The 22,172-nt window shown below is 36.4% G+C and overlaps 1 protein-coding gene across 1 annotated transcript in view; it reads left to right on the forward strand.

Annotated features, from left to right (window-relative positions):
- LOC111510149 (uncharacterized) overlaps positions 1-22,172 on the forward strand; it is a 52,880-nt gene that overhangs the window by 13,393 nt on the left and 17,315 nt on the right. Inside the window, exons 2-3 of the mRNA XM_074181470.1 lie at positions 14,562-15,950; positions 19,225-19,402. Coding sequence (XP_074037571.1) covers positions 14,628-15,950; positions 19,225-19,402 — 1,501 coding nt within the window. The 5' untranslated portion in view covers positions 14,562-14,627. The remainder of the gene's footprint in view (positions 1-14,561; positions 15,951-19,224; positions 19,403-22,172) is intronic.

The raw sequence follows: 22,172 nt of genomic DNA on the forward strand, positions 1-22,172 counted from the left end.
ATTGTAAATCCCGGGAGTAGTAGTAGAATTATAATGAATCTTTGTAAAATTGAAAGAAATTTAAAATGGTCTTGTTGGCGTGTTTTGTATTCGTATCTGAAGTTGTTCGGTGTGAATTTCCTATGATTTTTTTTACGTATGTGCGGAATTCAAAAACTAACAGTGATGGAAGCGTAAGGATGAGCGTTTTGAAACCCCAACTATAGTACGGATTGTGCGCTTCTCTGCAATAAAAATATCTGATGATGAGGTGGATAGGCCCCAGAAGCGCACCCCGTATCTTAGTCTGGAATAAATTTGAGCATGATATAATTTTAGGGGTTGTTTCTCGTCAGGGACGAGTTTGAGATTTCTGAATTGAGAAGTTCAATTTGGATTGTAGTGTTCGACAGTGATTGTTCCATGTGAGACACTCATCCACTTCAAGGCCTGACTTGTTGAACAATTTCTTTATTAACGCAAGTTTCTGTTGATATTATCACATCGAAACAGCTTTTTTGACGATTATGGAATCTAATGGATTTCGTTTTTTCCATGTTCAGGAGGTTTGCACTGAACCAATCCTTAACAGAAGTTTGTCTGATTCATCTGAAATGATCAGTGACGTATCATCTGCGTACATTTCAAAGATGAACTGGGAAGTCATTCAAATCATTCAGGTGTAAAATAGAGAGAATAGGTCCCAAAACCGAGTCTTGATGTTCATTACAGTTATCACCTTACATCTCAAAATAGACATACTCAAGTCCTCTACGTGAAACGAAGAAATAATCAACAAATCGCGACAGAACGTGTGGTTCCAAGGAAAGTAATTCTACGAATTTCTGGATCCCCAGGCGACATCCCTCTAATACTATTTCCAGTTCCTGGGGACTTTCCCCAAAGTTGTCTATTGTGCAAACAACCCTTATTGGATAAGCAATAAACGAGCGATCGACAGATTTCTCCGGATTCTTATTTATTCGGGCTTGGAAATACTTCCAATATGACTGGAGTGCAGTTTGTTTGAACAAGTTTGACATCTCTCTGATTTGTTGTCTCAGAGCTAACATCGGACGCAAATACGAGTAGTCCGGTGAAATATGATTTTGGATTTGGAATTCGATGAAAGGAAGGGAATTATTGATAGAATTCTTGTGTTTCAACTCGTTGTGTTTCGATATTATTTCATGAACATTCATGTTGTACATTTCCGATATTGAATTTCGAAAGGAACTGGCCGATACTTGATGACCCGCTCGTTGGAATTTTTTTTCATTGGTATAGATATGTCGATGACATTCCACAGTATAGACATAGTACCTGAGAAATTTCACTATGTATCGCTCTTGGTGGAATCAAATGTGCCAAATCACTTGATCACTTTTTGTGAAAGCATCTATAGGAGAAAAATAAATCCTCAACCTCAATTGGAAGATGAGCTCACACGGTGAAGCGAAGAGAAGAAAGAGAGGATAGGTGAAAGCACTCGAATGACCTATGAACCCAAAGACGATGGATATTATATTAACTTCTGTTTTTATATCAAGACACTCAATAAATTTCATATTTGTATAATTTCCTGGACCCGAATGTCACGCAGGTAGCTATAGCTGCCTCCGTGGTGATTTTGATAGTTTTCTTGTGAACACGAGATCTATCAACTGAAACCACAAATGTGCGGTTGGCTCCTATTGGTGGCTCCTTGCATTTGTATTTCTATCTTTTGGTAACCAAGTGTTGCCCATCCTTACACTTGGCTGCACCATACTGATGATGGGCCAAAAGCCCGAAACACGTGTCTATGGTTTGCCACTTTCATGAGTGCTATGTCCGATATTAACTTCTGTTTCTATATCAAGACACTCAATAACTTTCATATTTGTATATATATATATATATATATATATATATATATATATATATATATATATATATATATATATATATATATATATATATATATATATATATATATATATATAAAATCTAGAAAGGTTAATGCAGTCAAGCTGCTGGAAAATAATTCCATGAAAATCAAAAAATAAATAGATAAGTACTCTTTGATCATCCCCAATAGGCTGAAACAGCTGTATACCGGTGGCTCTTAAATTGAAATCAATATGGGAATGATCAAAGAGTACTTATCTATTTATATATATATATATATATATATATATATATATATATATATATATATATATATATATATATATATGTATATATATATGCTCTTTTTTGCAGAATAAACACACTATCAAATAAGTAGGTACTACAAACACCCCAGAAGGCGATTCCATATCTCATGTGGGATTCAATCAGAGCGAAATAAGCAGTTCTGGCCTCCTCATCGAAAAAAAGATAGGATTTTTCATATGAAGAAACTTCATTGGAGCATCCCTTGTTAAGATACAGTCCCTCAAAGGGGGTACATAAAATTTGTATAACAATTTTTTTCACAAGCACTGAAAAAGTTACAATATTGAAATTGACCTGACGTTTTGTACTACCAAAAAACACTCAGCCAGAAATTTATTTGGTTTACCCCATGGTTGTAAGGGGTGGAAAACGCAACTCCTAAAATTTATTTCCGATGTAACTGTTTGTCTTATTATTTGTTTACCATTTGAAAATTTATTTCCGATAGCCTGTTTCATTCTGAACAAAAAATGTCTCCTGGGTTTTTTGCCCAAAATAAACCAGCAGCAAAAAATTATTTTACGAACAACTATAGAGATACATCGTCATAAATGCGAACTGGAATTATTGTTATTTTGTAGTTAGTACCTACATTAAACGATTAAAGGGTAATAAACAAAACTAATTTAATAATAACAAAATACACAACACGTAGAAATCACAGTAAATGTTTAATATGTCTACCTTCAGACATTACGCATGCGTCTAGACGTCGGCGCATTGAGCCACGTATCCGCTCAAATATTCCTGAAATCTCTCTGATTACCCTGCACGCATCGATGATGCGATTTCTTAAGTCCTCTACATCACGAAGAGGAGTACGATGAACCAAATACTGTAAATGGCTCCAAATAGAGAAATCGAGAGGATTGAGATCCGGGGATTGAGCGGGCCAGTTCTGTGGTCCTCCTCGACCTATCCACTGATTTCACTGATTTGCATATGTTTCAGTTGAATGCTGATGTGCTACTTGACTAAAATGGGCGTGAGCCCCATCATGCATAAAAAACATATCCCTTCTGACGCCCAAAGGAACTTCCTCCAACAGTACCGAATGCACTTCTCTTAAAAATTGAACGTATGCCTCACCATTCAATTGAGGAGGTAGAGAATGAGGCTCAATTAAATCATTCCCAAAAACTCCGAGCCACACGTTTTGAGAAAACTTTTCTTGATGGTTAGTTTCGACAATAGCGTGAGGATTTTCATCAGCCCATATGTGGTTATTATGAAAATTCATAATCTGGTCCCGAGAAGAACAACATTCGTCTGTGAATTCTATCGCCTTCAGAAAGTCACAATTTCTTCTGGTCATTTCCAGCATCCAATTGCAAATTTCAAGACGGTTCGGAAAGTCTCGCGGTAACAGTGCCTGTACTCGTTGCAGATGGTAAGAGAATAAGAGTTGTTCCTTCAAAATTCGAAATACTGTCATATGATCAACATTTAGCTGGAAAGCAATATTTCTAGTAGTAGTAGTAGTAGTAGGTTGTTCTTCAATCAAATTAAGTACTGCTTCCTCAAGCTGTGGTGTTCGTACTTCTTGATGGCGACCAGAATCCTGCGTTCTTTTGTCGAATGAACCATATTCTCGTTATCGTTGATGGAGTCGAGCAAATATTCTATGTGAAGGATGCTGCCGTTCATGACGATGTATCTCTGTAGTTGTTCGTAAAATAATATTTTGCTGCGAACTGGTTTATTTTGGGCAAAAAACCCAAGAGACATTTTTTGTTTGGAATGAAACACGCTATCGCCATTTTTGAATGGTGAACAAATGATGAGACAAAAAGTTACATTGGAAATAAATTTTAAGGGCTGCGTTTTCCACCCCTCACAACCATGGGGTAAACCAAATGAATTTCTGGCTGTCTTTTTGTTAGTACAGAACGTCAGATTGATTTTAATATTGTAACTTTTTTTAGTGCTTGTGAAAAAAATTGTTATACAAATTTTATGTACCCCCTTCAAGGGTCTGTATCTTAACAAGGGATGCTTCAATGAATTTTTTTTTATATGAAAGATCCTATCTTTTTTTCGATGAGGAATTACCTCCTTGAATGTTTCACACTTATTTTGTTACACCCTGTATTATAGGACATAATAATGGTTTCAACACAGACACAATCCAGAAATTGATTGAAAAACAAAGCCTCAAGTTTACTTACAAATTAATATCTCAGGTCAAACAATCAGAAAACAAGAATTTTGGAACTCTAACATATTTTCGTGAAAGAACAAAGACAATTGTGGTTTTTTTCGGAAAAACCAGTGTGGATGTACCTTCCAGACCACATGCCAGGTATTCTAATTCATTTTTTGATGCCAAAGATAAAGTGAACAAGACGGAAAAATCTGAAGTTCATAAGCTTAAGTGTCCGGAGTGTAATAGTGTTTATGCATGACTATGTGGCTGCAATTTCTCAAAACGGTATGCTGATCATGAAATGTCCTTCAGGCTAAGTAAAAATGATTCAAAGTTTTTAAACCATTCCTTGGAAACCAATCACAAGTTCCCGAATCTAAGAGATACGGAAATTTTGGACTATACAAGCAAGCTTTGGAATCCTTAGAAATTCATTAGCATTAACATTGCGGATGTAATCTGCGTATCCACATTGTCACAAGTAAACAAATTTCAGGTACCCAATTAAGTCAAGGACCCCTGTTATCACGTACAGTAGATGTATAAGGGCTAACATTATGAATTAATTTCAGTTTAGTGTGATTGTTTGAAAATGTGCTTATAGGGCGAAACTGTTGTAAAGTTAGCTACAAATAGAAGTGGAAAAAAATAGAGAGTTTTATTGCTCATTCTTCATGCTTATTTTTTTATCTTTCAATCAATATCATGTTCTCCATATTCAAAGAAATTTCTTTCAGACATTGTGTTACTTTTCATATTACTCAGACAAATCACATGATTTATCGACATCAAAAATAAATATTTCCATTTTGGTATCAAAGTTTTGAAAAAGGAAGTTTTTGGCCATCTTGATACAAAAAAATGATGTACGGAGTGAATTTTTGGAATCGATTTCATTTCTTTTTTTGGAAGATTTCTACAATTTTTATATCAAGATGGAGAAATAGAAGGAGAGAACTTTCTTTCCCAAAAATTAATCTCCTCTAAAAACGTACCCTTTTAATGTAATCAAAACATTTGTTATTTATTTTCCATGTTCTTCCTCTCGACTGTAAAATACATCACATTTTCAACCACATGGCACAACCATTTACCCACTTCGATCGTTTGATATTTAGATATCAGTTTCCACATAGACCTATTGAATATAGTATAACAGATAGCTATCAAGACCTTTCTAAGAAAATTTCATATTCAACCGGCCGTGAAAATAATATACCCAATCGAACGAACCGGCTTTTTGCTTCTCGGCTCCATCATTTCCCCTCACAAAGAAGCAGCAGGGCGACCTCCCAGCATCCATCAATATATGTCTCGATATCGAAGAGCAATTTCCATCACGCTAAACGAGGGAAATCGAAGGAGACGTAAGACATGTCAAAGACAACATACATTTCCCCGATGCCTTCCTCGAGTGTGTATCGATTTCTACAGAAGTCATTCATCGCCAGGAATCCTACGTTATATGAGTCAGGAATGGCCTCTTGTCAGAAACAGACAGACAGCGCATTCTAACTCTGCAAGTTAGAACGCGCTCCGGCACAGTGAAATACAGTTTACAGTTTGTGTAGTTCAGTCTTGATGATTGTTTGGACAAGTTGATATAATGGCTGGCGTTGTTATGCCAGGTGCAAGATGGTTACCATCACGATGAGGTTTTCAAACTTTACAGGAAGGAAATTTATCTATCAAAGCACTTTCTGCCTCAGCACTTTCTGCCTCAAACGCACGTTTTGCCAACTCACCGGGCATCATCAGTGGATTACTGGAACTAGTTCTATGGGCACACTTGTTAGTCATTCGATTTGGATTCCAAAACATTGGCTGCGGATGCACATCTTCACCGGCTTCAACTTTTTTCGAAAAGTTTCAATGGAGTTTAACTTCGGCACTTGTTTGTGCTTTAAATTCAACTTGAAATGATGCGGCCAACTGCGACCCACTGACGTTCAGTGTTTGTCAAATTCAACTTTTTTTTTATTGAAAAATTGCATTTCTAGATCGAATTTAACAGAAAGTTACTTGAAAAAGTTGTGTCTACGGCAATTTTATATCCATATGCCAAATTTTAGGCAACTAGGATGAAATTAACGTTTTGCCTAGTTTTGACAGATATTCCCTTTATTTTAAAAAACAAGTTCGGTTAATTGTCATCAATTCATGTATACATAACAAACTCATCATGGAGTTTAACTTTTCTGATACATCTTTACTTATACGGACATTTTTAGAGAGAAATTAAAAATTTGCTATAAAAGTTTTAACAAGACTGGTGCAAAGTTTCAATCACTTGGCTATTTTCTTAAACAAACCTTTGATTTCGAAAAAGCAGAGGCAACTTAAAAAAAATGCAAATAATTTCGATAGAACTATTATTATTATTATAAATTTTAAACAACAATAATATTATAGAAAATACAAATGGGTACAAAAAACTACTTATTGGATCTAAATGAGTTTGTCAAACACTTAAAGCCTACATTTCAGTATGTCGTCCTCCACGTTCAATACAAATTATGGTCCTTCTACTGACATCTGTAAATGCATTTTTAATAAATCGGGGATTTATATTTACACAGCACTCGCTAATGGTATTTTCCAGATGTTGTATGTCAGTAAATGGTCTACTTCGGTACACTTTTTGTTGCAGGTAACCCCACAAGAAGAAGTATAAAAGGCGTCAAGTCGGGTGATCTAGGTGGCCAATAATGTTCCCAGTTACGTCCAATAACTTTGCCTCTGAACATTTGTTGGAGGGACTGTTTTACAGCAACCGTGTACTGTATTGGTGCGCCATCAAGCTGATACCATAGGTCGTATTTGATATTCAAAGGCATATTATCTAAAACTTCACTAACCTCATTATTTCAAAGGTTGAGATAACCTACGGATGATAAATTTTCCCTGAAGAAAAATGGCCCAATTATTTGGTCGTTGAGTATCCCACACCATACATTAGTTTTAAAGGGATACTGATCACCACATTCAACTGTGAAATTGGGATTTTCTTGAGCCCACCATCGGCAATTTTGAGAACTTACCGTTCCATTTGAAGAGAACGTTGCCTCATCTGTCCATAAAATTTTATACGGAAACTTTACATTTTCTTCTCTCTCTCTCCTTGAAACCAGAATGAAAACTCCAAACGGACATCAAAATCTCGTCCTTTTAATATGTTAATAAATTTTGGCTTGTGAGGCCAACATTTATTCTTCAATAAATTTGTTCTAACACTTCCTCTCTTGTAATCGGTATTTTTTATAATATCAGTTATGCTCGTTTGTCCGTGTTCAATAACTTTCAAACAAATGTTAAGTTGGGCCTCCTCATCATATTTACTTGGAGTGTGCTTTTTCTTAAATTGATTTGCTACGGATCCTGTTTCTCTGAATTTCGACATTATCCTTGACACAGTAGTATGTTGAACATTTTTTCCTGGATGCCGTTCATTAAAAATGTTAGCTACTTGCCGGTATGGTGTATTCTCACCACATATTAAAACAATTTCTATTCTTTCCTGAAGAGACAACATTATTGCAACAATAACTGTTAAAAATTTGACACGTGAATCAACAACTTAACACTACCATAGCATGCATTTTGTTTGTCAAGACCTACTTAAAAATTTTATTCAACGTGATTAAGCATCCTTACAGCCCTAGTTAGTGTTTATAAATAATCTGTAAACACTGAATATTGGAATTTTATTGTAATTTCAACTCTAGTAATTTTATTAATACTTATTGCAGTTTTTGAGTTGTGTCTGCTTCTTGAAAATTGAAGGTACTGACGTTTGTTTAAGAAAATAGGCAAGTGATTGAAACTTTGCACCAGTCATGTTAAAATTTTCATAGCATATTTTTAATTTCTCTCTAAAAATGTCGGTATGAGTAAAAATTTATAAGAAAAGTTAAACTCCATGATGAGTTTGTTATGTATACATGAATTGATGACAATCAACCGAACTTGTTTTTTTAAAATAAAGGGGATATCTGTCAAAAATAAGCAAAACGTTAACTTTATCCTAGTTGCATAAAATTTGGCATATGGATATAAAATTGCCGTAGACACAACTTTTTCAAGTAACTTTTTGTTAAATTCGATCTAGAAATGCACGTTTGCAATTTAAAAAAAAAAACTTGAATTTGACAAACACTGAACGTCAGTGGGTCGCAGTTGGCCGCATCATTTTAAGTTAAATTTAAAGCACAAACAAGTGCCGAAGTTAAACTCCATTGAAACTTTTCGAAAAAAAAGTTTCCCATATGGTGCGCACTTTAATGGTGACACTGTCTATTAATGAGAATCTAGAGGTGATTTTGAAATGAGGTGAAAGTAACCAGGTCCAATTCAATGCTAAGATAACCCAGGCATGGCTTTGTTTTAAGAAGATAAATGTCTTCCAACCGGATATCATAATATCAGGACAGACAATTCCACTTTCTGCTTCAATAAGTTTGTTGGAGGTTCAAATGGTTACCAATTTGTCTTGACACAATCATGTCGCTGGAGTTGCAAAGGGTGCTTCTCAAAAGTTTGGAACCCTTTTCCGAACCAAAAAACTGCGCACTCCTCAGCCACTTTTGATGCTTCATCCTGAAACTTCTGAATTCCATTCAGAAAAGAGCCTTACGTCTGATTGAAGATGTTAGGGTGTCCGGGTCCATGACGATGGTCCGTTTTTGCGGGTTCGGTTTGTTAGGCCCGATGTGGTGAGGTTGAAGTGATCTGTCCACTATCTGTCCGCCAGTACTCCTCGAGGATGTTCGGGATCTGATTCGTCGGGTCCTCCATTGCTTCCAGGAGTCTGGCTGGGAGAAACGGAAGCTTCTCCCTTAAAATCCTTCTGGGGCATCCACGAGGCGTCTATTCATGGTTCTAGTGGCATAACGGCCCTGAAGTTTCTGAAATCTAAGGTTGATTGGGGTAGTATTCACTGTGTTACGTAAAACTTGGGGGGAGTATCGGAATGGATGGCTATGGATATTTTCTGAGCTTCTTTTTTCGGTTATTAGGATGCGGCGGGAGAGCGTGCAGTAGATGGTGGCTTTATAATGCAGGATCGGTCTTATGAATGTTTAATATGTATGTAGAAGAGCCTTGCTGTTGCATCTTCCGAGCTTACCCCTCAGGGCTTCTGGGAGATCTTTTCCGGACTCTGTCAGGAGTTTCTCTAAGTTCGGTCTCCCAGTTGAGGGTACTCGTGAAAGTAACCCCCAGGTAACCGACTCTTGCAGTTGGAGGTTCTCTTTACGTACGAAGAGGATGGTTTGGGTTCTGAAGAGGTTTATTTTGATGCGCCACTTGTTGAACCATAGCTAGCAGTGGTTTATCATCGTATGGAATTCGTAGGCTTCTAGTTTGCTGTATGAAACCATACAATTTACTGTCACACAAGACATAGGTATCAGGCAGGAATTTCCATAGAAAAATAAAGATCTGGAACGAATACCATGCTCTTTAGTTACCCTGGGAAAATAGGAAAAATCATGCAAAAGGCATTCCGAGAATGTTGACCAATCCCACAAATGTGCCAGACTCTGATTATGGATGTCTGTATAAAAATGTTTGTGTACCCGTTTCATTGAAACTTTGATTCATCATTATCTCTGTTGCATCCATATTACTGTGCAATAACTGATAGTAATTTCAAGACTTACCGGAGAGGGCTATTCTGAGAAAGTTCGGGAATTGGAAAATTTCACAGTATTATTGTTACATAGATTTTTCTGCCGTGTGGAAATCAAAATGAATTCATCCACTTCAGTGAATGGATCAGAAAACAAAGTCAACATATGATTGGTGCCGCAATTCTTTGGAACCGAATCTTGTGTTACTTTCCAGATCCCTCTATTCTTTCTGTGAGACAAGGGTAATTTGTGTTTATGTTTATTGAAAAAAACCGCACAGTCTACAACTCCAGTTGATATTTTGATTACCTATCGTGACCTAGTTCTTCAGTTTCCGCAACTGTTTGCAGCAGTTAACTTTCTGGACACATTAATCATGATTTGGTGTAGTTTTAGTTTCAACTTTTTCGCTGATTAAGATTAGTTAACGACACATGTAAAAGTTTTCCAACTCTGAAAAGTTCTGTTCCCCAGAAGACATAGCAAAGTGGGTTGGAGTGTAATATATTTTCTTCCTATATTTGGTGTGGAAGAATGCATGTATACAAAGTTTATTTGAAAATATGTGACATTATTTGAGCATGTTCTGACCAGATTATCAACTTAAAACTGTTCGGAAAAAAGTTTTGGAATTGTTGAATGGAAACTAATCTTTGTTTGATGATTATTCAACTTTGAAATTCGAGTAATCTTGAATTTCGGCTACTGCATAATTGATTTATTTTTCTCAAAGACGGGGTATGAAAAGTTCCAAATTGTGCTTTTTTCATTCCAAAAATCGTTTTGGGTGAGACTAATCATAACTCATCATAGATATTGGTTTTCCATTGAAGTATCAATCAGATGTGAGTTATGTAAACATTCACGACCTGAAACAACGGTGTCGAAGCTATTTTCCGTGATTTTTCGCATAGTCTGCAGGTTTTTATGTCTAACATTTTGTCTAATACTGCGATAGATATCATCAAAGGCAATGCGGTGACGTTCGAAGTGCTCGAGTCGTTCTCAAAGCAGAAATATAATGACTCAGACAACTTGGGTCAACGGATTTGAATCTTCTGGAAGTTCAGTTCCATTCGGTGTTCCTCACGGATCCCATTTGGAACCATTGCTGTTTAATGTCTTCCTGGATGATGTTCAGTACTGCTTTCCTAATGCAGAATTTATAACCTTCGCAGATTATTCGAAAGTTTTCAAGAAAATCGATTCATCGGACGACTGTGTAGAAATTCAGAGCAAGCTGGATAAACTATCCAGTTAGTATTTTGACAATGGTATGAAACTCAATATATGTAATTCCTCTTATATTATACTATAAATCAAGTTTCACTCGGTAATATTGCAGAAATAAAAGACTTGGGTTTACTCCTAGACAACTCATCTCAATTTTAGCCCCACATGTCAGCCACTGTTAATGATTCTCTCGAAATGCTAGGCTTCCTAAGAAGATACACTTCAGATTTCATTGATTTCAAATGCCTAAAAATTCTGGTAAGATCACATCTTGAATACTTATCTTCTGTTTGATACTCATCATAAACAAGCTTCATCATTTTAGAACAAGTTCAGAGGAAATTTCTGAGATTGGTCTCGTGTAAATCCAGAATTACTCCTGAGAACTATATATATATATATATATATATATATATATATATATATATATATATATATATATAAACATTTTTCACATCTTCAGATCTTTTTATTTGTTAAATTTATTAATTTTCCAAATTCAGTAAATGAAAAAAAATTGGAGGTTCATATAATACACTCAAACAACTTTATCCAAGTAGGCAATTCATTACAGTACCATATACTCTGATGAACTTCAAAAAAAAGTTGAAATCCCTATTATCAGCTCAATATGATGGAAAAATGTCTAACTCTGCATCTACAGAACGGATAATGACCAGTCAATCACTTCATGAATTTAAGGTACTCATTAATTTGATAGGATCTCAGACAGCAAAATTATTCTACAATGTAATAGAATTATACTCATCGTAGAAATCATAGCTGAGATAATCAGGAAAATTGTAAATTAATATTGTATTTCCATGGTTAAGTTTGTTGAATACATATTATTGTTATTTCTTTACATGTGTGTTCAAAGATGAATAAAGACGATTCATTATTATCATTACAGAATAAAATAGAATCCCAATTATAATTTTTTATATATTTTGCTCAACTGAAATTGGTTCTATCATTTGAAACTGTTTATAAAATTAGTAATTCAATTTTTTCATGAAATATTATAAAGACAGAATGAAGTAGAATATCATACAATATATGCCTGTTGCGTGTTATTACAGTACTGGTACTTGTAATGAGTCGTCTACCAGGATTCATAACGCGGATTCATCAGTATAAATGAGATTCAATCGACTTCACACAAAGGCTGGATTTCCAGGCGCTCCTCTCAAGACCCTGTTTCCACATTCAAGCTCATTTGAACTGAGCTTTCCATTCAATTTTATTATACAACCCCAAGCCTCCAAAGAGTTTGCAACCAGCTATTTCAGCCAATACTACGCTTCCAAGAGTTTTCCACTTGAGTTTCTGAATAACTCAACCAGTTTGTTTATCTAAGCGAGGGCACAACATAAACGCTGTTCCAAATTACTGTGAAAGATAATTGAATATAGTTTGTAACACAACAAAAACGCTTTTTTTTCTCTTGGCCTGCTGTTAGTCTCTTGTGGGATAGTTGAAAATACATTGCCAATTGAACAGAGTCAATAAATTAACCTCACTTTCGGAAAGTACATTTTTCCAGAAGGCCATCCACCGAATGAACATTTGTAGTTATTCGAAAACTTGAGAAAAAATATTTATTTCGTTTTCCCAAATTTTAATTTTCTGATTACTATTATAGCGATTTTGCGTCAATTTATCTCTTCGCATTCAAATTGGAAGCTGCCATAACAGTCCAAAAAACCAACCAGGCATTTGGCAATGATTGTGTTTGTTAGCCATATTTCGTTTCGGAGTTTTCAGCTTCGAAACTAATCCCCCAAGTGATTGACGTACAGTTATTCAGGACGAAGATTTCAGGAACCTGATGGAGACTGACCCATCACAAACGGTGTGTGGGATGGCGGAAGAATTGGGCGTCAGCTCCCTTGCGGTTTTTGATGCTTCAAAACGTATTGAACGAACGATAGACAGAAATCGTCACGCAACCAAAAATATAATTTTTTTTTTTCGGATCATCAATAGTGGTTTCTCTACAATAGGAGACGTACAGGACAGTGGCTGGACACCAGTGAGCTATCCATGCACTTTCCGGAGGCAAAAACCCATTAAAAAAAACATAGTCACTGTATGATGGTCAGCGACTGGTGTGATTCATGTCAACTTTGTGCAAACTGACCAAACCAAGAATTGTGTCAGCAGCAGCCGACACTGCTGAACAGAAGAGGTTCAATTCTACTCCACGGTAATGCCAGTACGCATGTTTCACAGATTACCATTCTGAAATCAAACGAATTGAAAGTCGAAGTTATGCCACCATACTGCTCAGATTTCTCGCCAACCGACTACCATCTTCTCAAACACTTCAATAACTTCCTCAACGGAATCTTCACGAACCTTCATTTTATCGAATCCTGATAACCCAGTTTTTATGCTGATGGAATTACTCGACTTGTGTTACGTTGGCGAAAGTAAAATTATCATCGTTGAAAAAAGACCACTTACCATATTACTCATAATTCCGGCCCATACGTTGAAATTCTCAATATTTTGCATATGGGCTTTTTCGATCCATTCAGGATTGTGATCACTCTAGTATCGGTAGTTGTGTCTATTAACAGAACCACTGAAACATATGCGATATAGATAATTGGGTTGTGTGTCAATTGAATGTTGTATGACAGTGATTTCAAGTTGATTATCGTAAATACCTGTACTTTATTTCCAGGACATGTACATGATGTTAGAACTTCTTACAGAACAAAAAAAAAACACTCAGTTCTTGACTCCTTCGTCCTTCAACGCCCTTCGTGGTATTAGCCAGGGAAGTAGTTGATTTCTGATATATGTCAGTCTATCAACCTACAGTGTAGGGAGTTTAAAGAGGCCTGAATGAATTATTCATTCAGATTGTTTGATTTATAGCCAGTCTTCAAGTATGCCCATAGACTATATGTGAAAAGAAACTTTCAGGCACTAACAGGAAGAAAAACCCCTTTTGAAACAGCTACTTCCATATAAGCATTGAATTGTGCGGAAAAAAAACTCTTTCGAAACAAATGCAATGTCATAGATGACATCGCAAAGACGTTCCTTCACTTATTTGATTAAATCCCAGCCAAAGGAATTTTTTTCAATTGAAGTGTTTTTATTTTAGGGAATGATTAATTTCTGGAGTGATAGAAATCCAAAAACTCTCTGTCCTCCTGAAGCAAACTGAAATTTACTACCTTGCATGATCTACACATCTATGTACAGAGTTTCTTTTCAAATTAATTGCTTCTTTTCTTTCTTTGGAAGATTCCCACATTTTTTTGTATCAAGATGTAGTAGTACAAAGCCAAAAACTCCCTTCAACTATACATTCTGATATTAAAAATGAATCTCATATCAATTTCCCTCAATTTCAGATTCCAGCGATGGCCCAATGTGCCGATATCAACAAAAACAAGACCCTCGTCTAGCCGCCCACCAAAATGCAAATTTTGTGGCAGATGTACCCGGTATTAGTCCTCCAGCTCGTAAAAGAAGGCAGCGCGGCCTGCTCCGAATTCTGTGCCTGCAGGTGGAAGAACGGAAAACAAACGGTAGAGTGCGAAAACAAAAATCTATCGGAAATACCAGAAGGCCTTGACCCGGAAACACAAGTGCTTGACTTTTCTGGAAACAGACTCAACAAGCTCGGAAAGGAGCTGTTTCTGAAGAAGCAGCTAGTAAACCTTCAAAGAGTGTATTTATCGAACTGCCGCATCAAGAGCGTCCACCGCGATACTTTCAAAGGACTCACCAACCTGGTGGAGCTAGATTTATCCGATAACATCCTAGAGACGGTGCCCAGTGGGTCTTTTCTAGGCTGTCCCTCGCTGATGAAGCTGCTGCTCAACTCAAACCCCATAACTTCTCTGAAGAAGGCCTCTTTCGAGTATCTAGGCCAGCTCAACAATCTTGAACTTAGCAACTGTAAGCTCACGGAAGTAGAAGAAGGTGCTTTCCAAGGCATGCATAGCTTGGAGTGGCTGTTCCTCGCTAACAATCAATTGAAGACCATACCTGGACGTAGAACCATCCCAGACTACATCAAAGGCGTAGACCTCGAGAAGAACCCTTGGGAGTGTGACTGTCACTTGACAGATTTAGCTGCGTGGCTAAGAAGCTTCAAAAGCCTACTAGCTGTGGACCCAGTTTGCTCCGGACCTCCACGACTAGCTAGGCAGCCCATCAAGTCTATTGCTCCCTCAGATTTAGCGTGTCTCCCCTCAGTGTCGCCAACTTCCTTCTACCTAGAGCTGGGAGAAGGAAAAAACGTGTCTCTGCTCTGTCACGTCCATGCTGTACCTGAAGCCAGTGTTTCCTGGTGGATGGACGGAGAAATGCTACGGAACGACACCATGGTGGCACCTGGAGTTCACTTGATCTACTACGTGGAAGAGGGCACTGAAAACAAACGCAGCGAGCTGTTCATCTACAACGCCAACTCTGATGACAATGGAACCTTCGTTTGCAATGCTGACAACCCCGCTGGAACTGCTCAGGCGAACTTCACCATCCGGATCGTCCTGAAAGAAAACCCAATCGTGATTATCGTGTCTTTTCCCTTGGAGTATGTTTTGTGTGCTGTCGTTGGCCTTTCGGTTCTTGGACTCCTCGTACTGGTTGGGGTGACGGTTATGATTGTGAAGTGTCGTAGAAGGGATAGCAGAAGAAGGAAGTTGGAGAAGACTGAAGAGATGGTTATACAGTATCAGCATAATGGAGGAAAGCTGGGGGAGAGTGTCAAAAGCCTGTCGGATTCGTTGAAGGTGAGTTGTCTACTGCAGGACTGGAGTTTTTCCATCAATTCCCAGAATGATGAGTATTACTAGTTCGGAGTTCCATTGTCTAATATTATCCCTCTAATATGCAATTCTATCAGCGGCGGCTCGTCAGAGGAGGCAAGGGGGTCTTAGCCTCCCCATAAAATGTGAGGCTATTCATCACGATAAATTGAAAGATATTGACAAATATTTATGATTATTCTGTTCTAACAATGCTTGGGTATCATTACTTTACCATTATTTTTGATATAAATACATAATATGCCCGAAAAAAACACTATCACTCACTACGTATTACGTACCACACTGTATCCTGCATCAACAAAACTCAAACGCACCGCCCATGAACGAATAACGAATAAACCATCAACCCGAAATAATAAATGCCATACGATGCAAGGGAGCCAAGCCTCCGACCGCTTTAAAATACACAGGCTGCACGAGACCGATCCAACCAGCGACATACGTCCTGATTTGTAATTTCCTTTGCAGAAATTATAGCTTTAGAGGAGGCTAGCCTCCAGTTGGTCTCCGTTAGTGTACGATTGCGTTTGTTTTTTATTCAATTATTCGGACGGGATGCCGTGGCGGACTGGGACTGAAAAATATTTCGGTAAATCGTGTTAGTGTTTCTTGATAATATTTGTGTATAAAACAGGCAGTATTGTATAATAGCAGTACTTTTTGGTAATATTTTCAAAGTGTTTTCTTTCAATTTCAAGGTTCAGGTTTTCACTTCAGTTGGACGAAATTAAAAAATCTGGCGATATAGTCGATTGGTTGCTGACAAATAATTTTAAGTCTTCATCTTGTGATAATAAATTTTACATTATTAAAACTCTGGGAAAGCCTCAACCAAATTTGATTTCAATTAAAGCGTCAGGTAATCGACAAAATCGAGGATTTAATATTAATTGATATGATAAATGCGATTGGTTGACCGGCTTCATTAAATGAGAAAAACTTTTTTGTTGGCCCTGTGTTTTACTTTCCGTACAAACCGAATACCAAACGTGGTCTAAAATAGGATACTCCGTTTAAAAAATTAACCTCATTCTACAGAAAGACATTTTAAATCTAAGGAGCATATATTTTCGTCTTGTAAATTAAAATTGTTAAGCAAAAAAAATATAGCAATAGCTTCAGATACAGCTCAAAAAGAGGCCATAATTTCTATTAATAATCAGGTAAGGAAAAATCGGTCGAATTTGAAAAGACTTATTGATATTACGATTTATTTGGGTTCCCAAGAATTAGCTTTTCGCGGACACGATGTAACCGAAGATTTGATTAATCGCGGCAATTACAAGGAACTTTTAATGTTATGGGGCAAATATGATTCACAATTTGACACTTTTTTAAACGGTAGCGTTTTTTCGGGCACCTCAAAAACCATCCAAAATGAGCTTATAAATAGTGTGGCATATATATTAAGAAAAATGTAAGCAAGGAGATTGAAAGTGTTTCTTTTTTTGCTATAACTACCTATATTACCTGTAAATCACAACTTTCAATCGTTTTTAGATATGTCAAAGATGGTATTGTGGTAGAACGTTTTATGGGTTTTCTGTGTGTATATAGTCTTTATGACTTAAGCCTTCCCTGTTCTCCAATGCACGAGCCGTCACTGAATTCTATGATTAAGATGAAAGATGAAATCGATCAAAGGGCGAAAGGAATTGAAAAGAATGAAAATAAAAATGAGCAGAAAATTCAAAAAGAAAAACATACAAAACCAAATTCACCACGTTTCGATTGATAGTATCCACAATAGTCTTCGGGTTATGAGTGAACTATTCCTGCGAGAAATGACCATTTATAGGCCATTCAAGCTTCTTCTTTAAACTTCCTTTTGAACGAGTGTTCCTCCCTGTTGATGATCTCGGCTTGGGATCACTTGATGGTATGTTGATGAGTCCAAACATGCTCTGCTATTCGCTGGCTTCTTGTCGCTGTGTGTTTCTCTTATGATCAGCAATTCTTCCGATCGTCTCTTAGTGACACTGATAAATAATTTGCGGCACTCACAGGATATACGGTAAAAGCAATTCTTGGGATCACCGTTCGCGTTTGTTGGCCCGGTGTTTTCGTGGTGCTGCTACGGATGGTGTTTCCGGTTCTGAAGTAGGTTTTGATATTGTATGTGGATCCAATTCTTCTCATCCTCCACGATAATCGTCTGACATAGGAAAGGTCAAGCACTGGTTGTGACGGCGTCTCTTCTTCGCGAGGATCTTGCTATCTTTCAGACAAAGTCTGTTCCACTATCACTTTGGAGTAACCATTCCGTTGAAGATCTTTTCGAAACCTGCCTTGGTATGACAGATCCCGGAAGTACTAAAGTTTTGATATTTCTCATTTAGTAGATTGATGGCGGTTGGATACGTGATTCAGATACTGCCCCATGTGAGCTGTTTTCCGGTACACAGATGTTTTCCAGTGTCAATCATTTTCACCAATTTGTTCAAGATTCGCAATTCGATGTGAACTCCCTTCTTCAATGTGAAGGTGATGAAAGGTTCAACGTTATTGATGTGCTTCAGAAATATGTCAAGTTATGTATTCTTATGATTCCATATTATGAATATGTCTTCAACGTATCTCAACCAGACTTGAGGTTTCTTGTGGGCTTCTTCAATAGCCACAATTTCAAACCACTCCATATATATGTTGGCTATGACTGGTGAAAGTGACGATTTCATAGTCAATCCCTCATCTTGCGTAAATTCGTCTTTCAGTTGAAAATAGTAGCTCCATACACAGCATGATTCCATGATCACTTCTATAGATATGTTCGTTCTATCCCAGATACATTCCAGATCCCCCTCTTGGGAATCACCTAAAATGATTTCTGTTAAAAAGACAGTAAATATCTGTAAGACTTACCTTTTTTGTGGAAACTTGCACTAATATATGCCAAAAAGTAGTTACTTTCTGGCCTGAATTTGTTAAATCCTCCTATGTAGAAACGCTAGATGAGTTCTATGTTTTGAATTATAAGTCAAAATACTCATTTTCTCGATAAATAACTGTGATATTCACCAACATAAATTTCATACCTTCAGAAACCACAGTGGTCTTGATTCGGTTCTCCAAATTTGAACATGGCCACATTTATCCATTATATTAATGACCGGGAGCTCCGAACCGAGACCCTTGGGAACTCCCAAGTCCAATTATCCAGCCACAAGCTATTACACGTGTAGCAACTTTCCCGAACTTTTCTGCTCGCTTGAATAATTCTTTTGCTCTTTTCCAGCATCTGAACACGCAGACTGTCAATCGGAGGGAGCAAGACATGACTGCCTACGAGGTCCAGTCGTGCGAGATGATCCCCAACAGGGCCCCCGTCTCCCCATCCCACGCTGCCAATCAAGTGAAGAGCCCCGCCTCTCTCCGAGGATTTCCGCTGGAACAGAATCCAGACATAATTAACGGTGAGGAAGCCGCTTTATTTACGAAAAAGTTCAGGAGTTGTTGAATTTTAAATTAGATGGAGAATGATACGTAAATAGTTCACACAGATTAAGTTTCACAGAAAAAAAATAGGAATAGAAAGAAAATCATTGCCTATTTACAGGACGATATACATTAAAATAGTTATAACTCATTAACACAGTTTATTGTATGACTTTCACTATAATAGCTATTTATGATATGAGTGTTGAAAGTAAGGTTTTATTTTGTGAGTGAAAAAGTTTGCGAAACGAGCGGAGCAAGTTGAGCAATTTCACGAACAAAATAAAACTCAATTTCAACACAGATACTCAAATTTGGAAGGGTAATTCCCATCCATAAGAGAATGGACAGATATAAATTAGAAAATTATAGACCATTCACTACTTTAAAAATTTATGATGATTTTTCAATAGAATCTACATTTGAATTCAAATATCTAGGTGTGATTATTGACAGTCACCTCAAGTGAAATAGGCATATCGCGTACGTATTTCTTTTTTCGATACACTGTTTGAATATTTGGAGGCAGGCGAGTGTCCTGTTGGGATTTTTTGTAGTCTCAGCAGGGCATTCGATTGCGTCAATCATAATGCTTTGTTGTCAAAGTTACACTCATACGGCATTCGTGGCGTAGCACATTACTGGATTTCAGCAATTTTAGAAAATAGTCAACAATATGTTACAATTAGTAACCACAGTACGAGTACTTATGATGAATGTAATTCAAATTTCTCAAATATTTCAATGGGTGTTCCGCAAGGATCGGTATTAGGGCCTATAGTGTTCCTTTTATATACAAATGATTGGGAATCACATATTATGAATACTTCTTCAACAATGTATGCCGACGATACATCTTTAATAGTATCTGACATGGATGAAAACTCACTTCTAGACAAATGTAAATATACTTTGTAATCTGTTATAAACTGGTGCGGAGCTAATTGTCTCTATCTCAATACTAACAAAACACAATTGCTTAGATTTCACAATCGACAAAGACATTGCGTGCCTGTTCAATTTCAAATTGAGAACATGTCAATTCTGGAAAAAGAAGAGACAAATTTTTTGGGAACTATCATTGATGCATGTTTGACATGGAAACAACACTGTTCGAATTTAAAGAGTGAAATTAACTCATTAGGTTATCTCTTTAGAAACCTAACAGATATCTTGACAGATCAGCAACTTTTGGCACTATACCATGCTCAAGTAGTTTCCAGACTGAGACATGGCATGTATGTGGGGTAACTCGACTTCGATATCAAATGTATTCGTTGCGCAGAAGTATATTTTGAGAATAATAGCCAAAGCCTCAAAAAGGGCCTCTTGCAGAAGTTTATTTAGAAAATTCAACATTTCTACTCTTATCAGCATGTATATATTCGAATTGTCAATTTTTGTCTAAAAAAACAAACATAAATTCATCACCAATGAAATCATGCATAGTAGGAATACTCGTCAAAAATATAACTTTCACATACAGTATTGTAAATATAAGGTTACTTCTAATTCACCTTATGTGATGGACCCAAATATCTTAAATAAGTTACCAAAAGACATTGAGGAGCTCAATAAAATTAATGAATTTACTTGAAATCTGAAACAGAATGATAGTTGTTTTTATAACCTAGATGAATTTTTAATATCTCAAAAAGTTTTCTTTTGTATTGTATTTTATATTATGTGTTAATTTTAGAGTGTTTTTATATTGATACGGACACTGCGTTTTCATGTGTTCTTCATTGCTGGACAAATCATTTACATGTCAAACGGATGATCAATAAATAAATAAATAAATAATCGCGTATTCTAATTTTCTTAGCTAGTATAGACTTAAAAACGGGGAAGGAAATTTCAGCGAAACCGTCTTGTTAGCCTGTCTAGAAGAGAAATATGGAAATTGTCAACATTGGGAAGCAAGTAAAAAAGAATAATTAAAAAAGAATAGTTGAAAATAACAATTATATTAAGCAACAATAAACCTGAAATGAAATGATAGTGAAATAATTATTCAATTATTATATTTTTACTTGTAGGTTTATTGTTGCTTAATATACTTGTTATTTTCAACTATTCTTTTTTAATTATTCTTTTTTACTTGTTTCAGAGATTTCAAATCATTGGGAAGCAAGTTTTGAATGATGAAGTTGAGTGCCTTCGTTAAAAATGGTGTTAATACAAGCAAATATTTCAATGTAAGAGCATTCTTGAAGCGGAAAAATGAAATTTATAGGCCCAAAAAATCAAAAACTCTTACGTTTGAACAAGTCCAAAGGTTCATAAATGAGGCGTTAGATGAAATATATTTGATAATAAAAGTTGCTAATTTTTTTGTAATATCGGGGCCTGCCGGCGTGAAGAGTTATGCCATTTATCAACAGAAGACATTAAATTATTGGATAAATCATCGATTGTTCAAATTCCAAATACGAAAACGAAAATAGATCGTTCTTTTTACATTGTTGAAAAAAACATTGACTATTTCAATAAATACGTTGCATTACAACCATTACAAGGCTCTTCAATATCGCGAAGTATCAATATCAGCAGTTGTTCTAATTGTACGTTTCGTAATGTTCATAAACAATAATAATTATAATGCATCTAATGTGTATAATACATTTATAACACAATTCAATTGTATTCACTGTTCAAAACGAAACTTTTTTCAAAATTGAGTAATAATTTTTCGTTTATTGCTATTTGGTCGAAAAAAATCGTGTATTTTCAACATGCTACTTTATA

The sequence above is a fragment of the Leptinotarsa decemlineata genome, unplaced genomic scaffold (genome assembly GCF_025532065.1).
Source record: "Leptinotarsa decemlineata unplaced genomic scaffold, Ldec_3_MD MMD2_tig00026314_RagTag_RagTag, whole genome shotgun sequence".
NCBI classification, from domain to species: domain Eukaryota; kingdom Metazoa; phylum Arthropoda; class Insecta; order Coleoptera; family Chrysomelidae; genus Leptinotarsa; species Leptinotarsa decemlineata.